The 11,325-nt window shown below is 50.0% G+C and overlaps 1 protein-coding gene across 1 annotated transcript; it reads right to left on the bottom strand.

The window, feature by feature from the left end:
* Window positions 1-3,627: 3,627 nt before the first annotated feature.
* On the bottom strand, window positions 3,628-11,090 carry LOC149353951 (uncharacterized). The gene is made up of 3 exons (XM_089575887.1): window positions 10,706-11,090; window positions 5,514-5,709; window positions 3,628-3,844 (listed from the first exon to the last, which is right to left on the bottom strand). Exons 1-3 carry the CDS (start codon window positions 11,088-11,090, stop codon window positions 3,628-3,630), a joined length of 798 nt encoding a protein of 265 aa, XP_089432013.1.
* Window positions 11,091-11,325: the final 235 nt, after the last annotated feature.

Raw genomic sequence — 11,325 nt, 5'->3', positions numbered from 1 at the left:
CAGGTTGTGAGTTGCACAAATTGCAGGATGGGAAAAGGTGTGCAAGGATTCCAAGATTTTCTTGCGGAAAACGATGTGCGAAACCGGCCTTCGCGTACCTGTAGAGGAATCACGAACGATTGGCACGTTTTCAATGAGGACTTTCTCGAGGTTCAGGAATGTTTCCGCTGTGCGTAGGCGGAACAGCTCGGAGTCGCTTGGTTATGCTGCAGACAGTTCATGTATGTCGAAGGGAAAGGAGGATGAAGTTGAAGTTTGTGAACGACTGCCTGTGACGGCATCGATGTGACTAGAGGGCGTCAGCAGCGGTGTTGTCGACAAAAATGATCTGTCACATGTCTGTCGTGAATTCAGATATGAAGGAAAGTTGCCTCACTTCCCGTGGCGTGTATGGATGCAGAACGGCCAATTGAGTAAGTAAGAGGCTTGTGATCTGTGAAAACGGTAAATGCTCTGCCGTCAAGCAAGTCGCAGAAATGATGCACTCCCAGGTATATGGAGAGAAGTTCACGGCCAAAAACACTGTATCCTGTCTGGGCAGGAGTCAGGCGTTTTGAGAAGAAGGCGAGGGGTTGCCTTATGCCACTGACCTGCTGCTGAAGGACAGCTCCGAGCGCGATGTTGGAAGCGTCTGTCATGAGTGCTAGCGGATAATCGGGGTTTGGGTGGGCAAGTAGAGTGGCGTCGGCCAGAGTGCGCTTGATGGCGTTAAAGGCATCGTCCGCAGCGGTGTCCTAGTGTAGTGTTTTCGCCGAGTGCTTGCCGCAAAGCATGCGGTCAAGTGGTTCAGGCAGGGTGGCACAATTTCTGATGAATCGGCGGTAAACATTTACGAGGCCGAGAAATTGGCGGAGCTTCGTGCTTGAAGTTGGTTTGGGAAACTCGATGATTGCTTGCACTTTCTTGGGAAGCGGCTGGATGCCGTTGTTGTCCAAGTCATGGCCGAGAAATTCCAGAGCTGGTTTTCTGAACTCACTTTTTTCGGTGTTGACAACAATGCCGTTAGAAGAAAGACGCTCGAAAAGTAGGCGGAGGTGGTGCAGGTATTCTTCAATACATGAAATTGCCACGAGATTGTCATCCACATAGGCGAACACGAAGGGAAGGTCACGTACGACGGAGTCGATGAAATGCTGGGAGGTCTGCGCAGCGTTGCGAAGTCCGAATGGCATTCTTAAGAATTCGAACAATCCGAATGGTGTCGTGATCGCAGTTTTGGGGATGCCTTCTTGTGTTGCGGCGATCTGATTATATGCCCGAATCAGATCTATTTTTGAAAAGATGGTTGCATCGTGCAGAGCCTACGAGAAAGCTTGTTTGTTGGGCAGTGGGTGTCGGCCCGACACGGTCTTGGTGTTCAGGAAACGGTAGTCGCCTCATGGTCTCCAGTCTCCTGAGTTCTTCGGGACAAGATGGAGTCGAGATGCCCAGCTGCTGGATGAGGGTCTGATGATACCAACTTCAAGCATATGCTCGAATTCTGCACGGGCTACCTTGAGTTTGTACGTAGCCAGGCGTCGTGGGCGAGAGAAAAAAGGTGGTGCTGATGTGATAATGTGGTGCTGAATGTCGAGGCAGACGGGTTGAGTTCAATCCGGGGCTGACATTAGCTTGGAAAATTCATTAATCAGGGCTGCAAACGACTCCTTGGCAATTGCAGCGCTTCGTGGTGCTACATCGGTAGTTGCCCACACTCCAATGCCACGAATAAAGAGTACGGATGCGGAGTCAATGAGGCGTTTCCGCTTGACGTCAATGAGGAGCTTGTGCTTGGTTAAAAAGTCGGCTCCAATAATGGCAGTGTGAAAGACTGACTGCGTACGTGACGTCTATGCATTGCTCAAACGAACTTACTCCATCTGCTAGGGCCAGAGACGTTGTGTCTGTGTCCAGAACTATCGACGAGGACATGTATTCGAAGGCGCCACTGTGGAAGGCGGCGGGCTCTACAGAGGACAGACGACCACAAAGAGCCAGAGGAGAGAAGACGAGAAGCCACGTGCGGTGCCAGACGCTCACCACAATTTCCTGTGGTTTTTTGGTCGGTTGTGCTCTCCCCCTCCCCTCCTTCGGGCGCGGGCAGACAAGCGCGTTTGTGTGTGCGTGCGGCCGGCAAGCGACCCTACCAGCAGCAGACTCAACATACCGCGTGACAGCTCGAAGTGGCGAAGAAAGTCGGCGGCTGGAACGGGACGGGCTGTCAGAGGAGGATGCGAGGCGTTGGATGCAGGAAAGCGCAGCCCTACGAGGGACACCTGATCCCCGCGACACATCCCCTACGAGGCTGTCGCCCTTCCCGTCGTAATAGCCGCGGCATCATGGAAATTCGGCGTAGGGCCTTGGCTGGCTGCAAAAGCAGCGACGGCGAAAAGACCGTTTGGAGAAGAGGATCCTGGGAGAGAAGAAGCCGAGATGGTCGAGAGATGCGGTGGTCGCTCCAGAACACAACGGACAGGAGAGATGAGAGCCGGGCGAAGCAGCCGCGGCCTGATGAAGCAAGATGAGCGAAGTGAAGCCCTGACCTGCTGGAAGGACAACCAGTTCTCCTTAAAGCCAGCGTTGAGCGGACTCCCAGTTTCGCCTTCAGGCAGCGAAATAATGTTTTGCCAGGTTACCGCCTCGTTGGCTCAATTCTACTCGCTTCAGCAGGACCCGAAGAAAGCGACTAATTGGATTGTTTTGTGAGTGACCCCCGACAGGCACAAACGTCACAGCAGAACCAACGTCGGCGACTAAAAACACCCACCGGAAGATTCTTCGAAGCCCGAGGCTGAGCGTCACAAAGCGCTGTTTGTATACTGGAATGCGCGTTCCGTTCACTTCTTGCAGGTAGGAAATTGGAGCTGAAGCACGCTATGCTTTTGTGGCTGGGAGAACGCTCACATGGCCCCTGGTGTCAATGAGAAATTTCTGACTGGTGGTTCTGTTGTAGACGTGGAAGAGGCGACATTCTTCTTGGCACTGACCGCTCGCCGCCGACGCTAGTGGTCGGCCGGCAGGTTTTCCGCCCAACTGCAAGCAGGAGGCAGTGGCTAGCGTTGGCGGCGAAGCGGGGATGGTAGTAGCAGGTGTTTGGGCCTGAGGATTGACTTCGCTCACGCTGTCCGCGCTGTCGAGGCGTTGAGGAGCGGTGACATTGGCGTCCACGGTATGGAGGCGGCTTTCGAGCTTAGAAGTTTCAGTTTCTCGAGCTGAGAACAAAGGCGGTCAACTTCGGAAGGCGTATCGGTGATGGATGCAAGATGAGACGGCTGAGGAGTGGTAATAGGAACGGCCAACGGCGACCACTGCGTAGGCCCGCTGACGGCAGTGACGGTGTAGTGTGGTGTGGGTACTGTGATGTCAAATCCATAGTGTGATGTCAAATCCATGGTGGCGGCTGTGGCAGGCACCATTTGGACGTTGGACGGCAGGCGTGGTAGAAAAATATTATGTAGCACAGCATTGTCCATGGTCTGCGCACTATTGCCGAGAAGCTGCGTCATCGTCCGCAAGAGCTGACTTGGCCGTCGGTCACCGAAGTATTCCGCGGAGAGTAGCTGTTGTATCCCCGTTCTTTCGGACGTGGCTGTTCTTTGCAGTAGGGCTGCCTTGAGGTAATCGGATGAATGTGCCGGAGGATTGGTGCTAAACGAGGTCGAGTATGTCGGACACCCTTTCTGCAGCTGTTGATGGCAGCGCGCCGACCACGTGGTGGCATTTCTGCTGCTGAAATGTGTTCCTTGAGAGCTGGAATTGGGATTCCACTTGCAGGAACCACGCGGCCAGGTTGCGCTCCCAGTACGGCAGGAAACGGACAGTGACAGCAGAGACGGCTTCGCCGGGCACATCTGTCGTTGTCTGGCTGAGGTTGGGCGTATGTGGTTGATTCGCTTCCATTTCAGCAGCGTGAGTTGACGTCGTGTCTTCGTTAGCTTGGAGAAAGGCTTGGCTCAACGTTACTAAGGCTCGTTAAAAACCGGGTCACCAATTGTAGGGCGTAAGCTGCTTGAAGATTCTCAGAGAAGACGAGACGTCTTTGCATTTATTTATTTATTTATTTATTTATTTATTTATTTATTTGAAAATACTGCAGCCCCATTCTAGGGTCTATAGCAGGAGTGGGTACAAAAATGTGGAACAATTCCACGTATACAAGAGTACATTACAAGCATTACAAATATAAACGCTAGAAAAACAACATACAATGCTACGACTCAATTGCCGACGCGAAATCAGAGATTGATAGTGCACGAATGTTACCATCCAAAGAATTCCAACTCTCCACAGTGCGCGGAAAAAAACTGTTTATTCAACCGTTTATTCTCTTAGTGGTCACGGAGCTGCGGCGGGGAGCTCGGGAGGCGTGCCCCGCCGCTACAAGAGGGAAAAGAGAGAAGGAAAGAGCGCGCCAGATTCGAGCGCGTGGGGTGCTGTCTGGTTGGTCTGGATCGTTTCAAGTGACACTGAAGATTTCGACCACAGCAGCGCTCACCTCACGTTGCCGGATGCGTAGGAAAACACGCTTAAGTTGTGCCGGCGAGGGCTTGCGCCATGGTTGGGACACTAAAAATGAAACGCCGGCTTGGCAACGTGTTTGCCTTAATTCCATCCGGCACAGTATTTCATTTTAAAAATGTTGCGGAAGCGATGATACTCTTTTCTTTTACACACTGTTCGCATAAACAACGAACTCCCAAATACACCCGCCCCCCTCTAAAAGACCATTACAGGGACACACGTGACTCTGGAATGAACGTAAACGCAACCTTCTATAGCTGGCAGCCTAAGATTGAATGTAACCGACGATAGGACAAAAGTGTGTTCGACATGGTTCATACTTTTCCGCACTTCATTATGCATGTGAGCTAAATATCTGATTCAAACTATCTCTGACCTGTTTCCGAATAGCTTCTGAAAACAGTGCCAGCCAGTGGTAATAACGGGGTCGTTATGAAGAAAAGCGACGAGCGCTCGCCAGAAAGCGACAAGCAGGACGAAGTACAAATAAGACCTGCTACTGGAGACAAATAAGCAAGCAAACCACATCCTACAGAGGCGCAGAAGTTTAAAATATAATTCAGTTTGTTTCATTAGTGCCTGTTTCTTAAGATGTGTCATCCAAAGTGTGGTTTTGAAGCTAGTTAACATCTTTACTAAATTACGTTCTGCTGTGCCGCTTGTACTATAGCTCCTTAAATCCAGACAAAAAGAAATCGCGTCTTTGCCGTAGGCTATTTAGTCGAAGAGAATACGAATAAGATCCTCGAAACTGCGGAACACTACGTATAAGCGGAGCCCCATAGTAAAACTTCGGCAGCAATGCATCACATGCGTTTGGCGCTTCTGCCACTGTCATCAAATATTAGGAAGCGACTGGCGCTGATGAGCCGCCAGGCTGCCAGGAGTGGAATGGTTGTGAGATGTTCGCTCTCGTACTTTTGCGACTGAAGTTTAAGGTTGTTATCAGAAGTATGCAGGCGTCTGCGACATGCCACTCACGCATGCGGGCGGGGAAAAGCAGCCGAGATCACCGAGCGCCGACTCCCGCGGGACCTCTCCGCTGCGTTGTGCCCGCAGAAGCACTGCCAGCACCTTGGCAGTGGTAGTGGTGGTGAGAGAGGCGGGTCGCGGCCCAGCCGATAACGCCATCCGCGTGGGTGAATACGCGGGAAGGCCAACACGCACGTCGCTGTCCACGAATGCCGGGTAGTCGAGCCTGGGTCGTTAATAGAGGCGTTAATAGACGACGTCCACTCAGCTATTTCCGAAAAGAAATGCAAAGCAATGTCGGCATACCCAACACTGTCTTGCCAAAAACATATTAACCACTAATTATGTGTCGAGAGAAAAGGACCCATGCAGTCACACTTTTATTCGAGTGACTGCATGGGTCCTTTAATACTAGAGGCAAAAATGACTGTAATACTAGAGGCAAAAATGACGATCAAATGTTCTACAATATCCTTAACAGCGCCAGCCGGATACCCCTAAGCACGAACTCCCTATGAAATGCCGTTACCATTATGTCGCTTCGACCATAGCGGAAGCAGCATGTGGCCAGGTTCAGCACACTCGCAAGAATAATAAGGAAAACCTACCAATATTGGTCGCATTTTTTGTTGTAAATCCAGCACTACGAAGCAAAAATAAGCATTGCCGATATATCGCAGTTCAGTTTCCTTATCATTCTTAAATCATCCTTCACAACTCAGAGCATCGCTTTGCACACAATGTTCCATTTGAACTGTGATCAGTTGTCGCTTATAACTTATCCTTTCTCAGTTTATCACTACGCAATTTTCATTGCCAGTATCTTTTTTTTCTGCCACATACCCTAACAGGAACTTATCCTCTCTAGAGTTACACATAAGTACTCCTCCTAGGCAATACTGCTGGTTCATTTAAGGGTGTCGTGCCCAAGGTTTAGAAAGTCAGAGTGGTCTGCGCTGCAAATATCTTCTTGCGGACTTTTTTATCGGTACATCTAAGTTTCTTCAAGTTCACACATTCCTAGTCTTGTTCTCCAATGACAGGCGCAGCGCTGGCTATTATTCCCACCTCTTAAAACGTCTACGGCACCCGAGTACCTTTAATCTAATCTGTCCAGAACTCACTGCTGCTGTCCCACTACCCCCTGATCGGTTATTCATCGGGATGCATGTCCGCGGAGTCCAGAATCACATTATACTGTACAGAAGACGATATGCATTTGCAAAAGTGTGCCGCATGCTCTGCCTCCAAGCGTTCCGTGATAGGCCATCAGAGCGCTCGTTGATGGGCACAAATAGGAGTGCATGAGTTGTCTGCCGTAGAGGGATGTATCGCAGTGCAGACTACGTACACAAGCGGAAATTAACTGCTCAAAAGACTGCCCACCAAGCCGCCACGCAACATCGAGTACGCTAACCTGGATGTTCCGTGCTCCAGACTAGCGTTTAGCGGGTGAAACATCATAACATCGGCTGCACTCGCTGCTCCAAGTCAATCAGAGATTTTGGTTCTTGATACCAACACGTGTACATTCTGCGTGCGTGGCTGATCCGGCAAGTTGGTACTTCATGGCAGCTAGATGTACAACACAACGAAAATTTAGCACACCGAAGAAGGAAAGACGGAACACCACCGCGCTGGCCGTTTCGTCTGACTTAAAGGAGGAGGACTGATAAACTTGTGTGAACAGCATCATTCCGCCACGTGCCCGCACAGGTATACGTTTCACAAGTCATTCTTTGTGTGCACTGCTCATGACTGGAATGTCCTTCCCAACCATGTGGCGCTCAGCGTTGATCCTGCACTACTCAAGACTACCAGCAGCCTCATCATAACCGTGTATACTACCAGCCTGAAGCTATTTATCGCCGCCCACCCGCCCTGCTCTCATCTAAAGTCCTACTTTTGGAGTAAAATAAATAAACAAGGTAAGTGGGAACGATGCCTGTGAGCAACCCCACACATGAAAGGTTCATATTTGATTCTCAAAACGGAAAGCCATCCTTAAAAAAGCACCATGAGTTCATATTTCAGCAGGAACATATAGGGCATGCCAGGAAATGTAACCTGCGTTTTGTGGAAGAAAGACCGTACTAGAAAATAGTGACTACTAAAATTTTCATCGATTTTTTGGTGTTGTCTAAGCAGTTCAATAGTTAAGAACAATTAGCACGCTTTTGAACTGCTGGTTTCAGTGAAGTTGGAAATCCTTCAAAAAACAAATGGAGCTTTTGCAACAAGGAACGCTTAATGGCAGGTTGGCCGGTTTTAACAGGAGTTATATGCAAGACCCGAATTACAAAACGGCCACGCCACCGCAGCGCTACTGTGCCCGCTCCAAAATAACTGAATTATGTCAAGCAGAATAGCTGCCCCTAATGGACCAATTAGTTTGCCGTGTTCGCAAAGCCCAATGGCAAGGAGTTCGATCCCAGGCTAATTTCCTCAGTTTTCTTTTAGCGACTCCTTTATTTGCAAACCTGCCACAACACGCATGACGTAGTCACTTTTTCTGTCAATTCGGATTTTTCGCTGGGTTTTCTGCAGAACGCAGCCTTTAAAGAAAACAAATTACAAAAACTTCCACGCCGAAGATGCACACTCGTACGCACTCTAAAATCAAAATTCCTTAAAAGAGAACAGTTGCCCACGATAGGACTATTTGCTTCCTGTGGCCGCAAGGTAAGCGCCAGCAACTGCTTACGCGTCATGCAAATCGAGCGCCAGTAATTTCTAAAACTAGTAATCTGAAACACCAGCAAACACTCCTCTAAGTGTGACGACTGTAGTTGCTGTCATGCAGGAAGTTTTAATGGGTAGCGTTTGCTCAAACGCTAGTTTTCCGCGCGCGCGCGCGCGTGTGTGTGTGTCTGTGTGCGCGTGCGTGTGCGCGTATGTGTGTGTGTGTGAGTGCACGCGTATGAGCCCTACACGCTGCAGAGAAAATATATCCCACCAACGAGCCTCCACCCGACCAATCACCTACGCTCTCCACCCCCACTTCCCGCCTCCACAAGCTCCACCCATCCACTCTATCCGTCCAGGGACCTCCACCCATCAGAAGCGTGTGCAGCACCGGAACGAAAAAATTGGCAGTGGCTTAGCTCTGCTATGCCAGGATATACGTAGCGTGAAGATAGCTAGCGTGAAGTATATCTTGGTTAAGCTTGTTGTTATTAGCGTGGTTTCCCACCTGTTAAACCTTGAAAATCCGGTACGTGCAACTAGAACTAAATTAAAGACGAGACAATTTGCAGTATCAGTTGTCATTGTCAATGAAATTCGCAGGTTGGTATCATTTTTCTTAAAGGGCAACTGAAGCGGTTTTGGAATTTTTTGACTTTAAGGTTGCCGAATGTGCGAAATGTGCTGGTAAAGCCTGCGAAATCGTTTCGCTCTAGCATCTGAAATGGTGACGTAATCGCCGAATAAAGTCGTCGTCGGCTTCAGGCTTCTCTGAAGTGCACAGCGACGGGCAGAGGCCCTGATAATGACGTAACGTATGACGGCACTACGTTTCCAGCGAATAGAGGGTTATTTCGTGGAAGAAAACCGACGCCATCGAAGGTGAAGCTCACAATGCATTGTTTGGCGCCATCTGACGACGCACAGCAGCATGCAGGCGTAAGCAGCGGACATCTGTAGTTTCGGCGATAATGACGTCACTGCCGAATTTCCTCGCACTCCTCCAACGTAGTGAGGAGAAGCCTTAACATCGTCGCGGTTTTAATCGACGATTATGTCACCATTTTAAATGCTAGTGCAAGAACACTTTCCATGGTTTATGTAGAAGCTTGATAGATTGGAATTCTTGAATAACCTCGAATTCTCAAAAAACCGTTTCAGCTTCCCTTTAAGCTCAATTGCTAACTGCCACGGGACAACCTCGGGGTCGATGAAATCAGTTGTTCAAATCTCCTGCTCCGCTGAGCTGCAGCCTGACTCTTTTTCCTCCATGGAACACGGCACAGTAGCTGTGTATCCCTCCACATTTATACACGCGGCGCAATCTCCTTGCGCATGCGCAGTAGCCCGCTGCGGCGAGTGGCTAGGTGTTTACATCTCTGTGGACACCTGAACCAGAGGGAAGGCGCGTAACTGCCGTCATGGAACAGTGGGCACCTCAATACGGCTTTAAGCTAAGTGGCGGTACTAACACGTGTGCGCTGCATCAGTTGGCATGGGAACATTGTGCCAGAAATGCAGCGATGAAGTCGTAGGCCGTCGGTGTTTGTTGTGTTCGTTGGCGTTGGCGTTGACTAGGTTTTACAATCCGATCATTTTAAGTAAAGGAAGTGCACATAATGGCTCCCTGGGTCAATGGACGCCGAGCGCGCGCGGCGAGGCATGTCAGCTGTCCATGGTGACGTTACTTGCTCCTCGCGTATGCGCAGTATGGTTGAGCAAACAAGCACGCGAAACGGCGAGACTGTGTCCCATGTAGCTGACGCTACAAAAGCGAAGGCGAGTTCAAGCCTCCACCCATCGCCGATGCAGCCGCCTCCACACTTAAAAAGACAGCGCCCACCAGAGCACTCGCAGCCTCACAACAAAGTGCCACGGCAAAATTAAAATTAGACGCAATGTGAGGTGATCAACAAGTGCGAAGGCGAAATAAAAATTAATTACGCAGTGTGATACGATCAACAAATTGCGAGGACGACATTAAAATTAAACACGCAATGTGAGGCGATCAACAAAGTGCGACAGAGAAATTAAAATTAAACACGCAATGTGAGGCGATCAACAAAGTGCAACGGAGAAATTAAAATTAAAGACGCAATGAGAGGCGATCGACAAAGTGCCACGGCGAAATTGAAATTAAACACGCAATGTGAGGCGATCAACAAAGTGCGACGGCGAAATTAAAATTGAAGACGCAATGAGAGGCGATCAACAAAGTGCAACGGCGAAATTAAAATTAAAGACGCATTTTGAGGCGATCCTTCTAAAACCGAAAATTAAAAAAAATGTAAAATCAATGCTGCTAGAGCAGATTTGTCCCATCCAATGCGCCATCACCTGTCAGTTTTTTGTTACACGGATAATGAAGAACCTGAGGCGCCAGCATGAAACTGCATTTTGCTAACCTCCTAGAGCTTTTCCTATTGCCTCGCAGACCACTAAGTAGCTATGCCTCCAAATTAGAGTAATAAAGAAGGTAGAAAAGAGATCATGAACAAAATATCAGAAGGAATGGAGTCATTTTCGATGCTGCTTTCTATAACACTCACCGGAGAAGCGTCGGATGTCAAAGCACCGCGTTGGTCGATGGGTGGTCGGCTGACGGTCCTGCGAGGCTGGGCTCTCTCCGGGACATGCAGCCTCCGTGGACATCGACGTGGAGATCGGTACAAGCGGCCGGTACGACGTCCCTGTCCCCCGCGTTTGCTGACGCCAAGCCGGATCGAGACGTCTAGGCCCCTGCGAGACTCGCAGACCGGTGGCAGCTCAGGTTGCCGCTTCGCAGAGTCCACGTAGCAGCCGCAGCTCTCGAGGCAGGAGCCCAGTCTTCCCTTGGCGGCGCCACGCCAACAAGGAGGAGTCGGGATACGCGGCATGAGCGACGCTCTGAACGAAGGGCCAGGCGGAGCGGTCTTCAAAGAGACCGTCAGCATGGTGACTCGTCGAGGAAAAAGGAAGGCCCAGCGCAGCGTCTGCGTTCGAATCGCCGCGTGCAGAACGTGGAAGACGCAACGCGTGCGCCTGAGCGATCCTAATTGCTGTTCTGCCTCCTCTTCTTCCTGGTGCTTGCGCAAGCTGCCGCAGCTGTGGAAAGTCTTAGTGGTGCTCAAACGAGCGAGGCTCTGCGATAGAGAGGCCTACGGTAGAGAACATAGTGTAAAACAGTGA

The sequence above is a fragment of the Amblyomma mixtum genome, chromosome 3, assembly GCF_055824585.1.
Source record: "Amblyomma mixtum isolate Tamu chromosome 3, ASM5582458v1, whole genome shotgun sequence".
NCBI classification, from domain to species: domain Eukaryota; kingdom Metazoa; phylum Arthropoda; class Arachnida; order Ixodida; family Ixodidae; genus Amblyomma; species Amblyomma mixtum.
This window is presented reverse-complemented; position numbering and strand designations above follow the sequence as displayed.

What these genes read in the sequence shown, in the direction of transcription:
- LOC149353951 (XM_089575887.1), bottom strand. Translation starts at nt 11,090, where the DNA reads ATGCTGACGGTCTCTTTGAAGACCGCTCCGCCTGGCCCTTCGTTCAGA. An exon ending in GACATCCGACGCTTCTCCGG is followed by an intron (nt 5,710 to 10,705) that starts TGAGTGTTATAG and finishes TAACGCCTCTAT; the next exon opens with TAACGACCCAGGCTCGACTA. An exon ending in CCCGCGGGAGTCGGCGCTCG is followed by an intron (nt 3,845 to 5,513) that starts GTGATCTCGGCT and finishes GCCCAACCTCAG; the next exon opens with CCAGACAACGACAGATGTGC.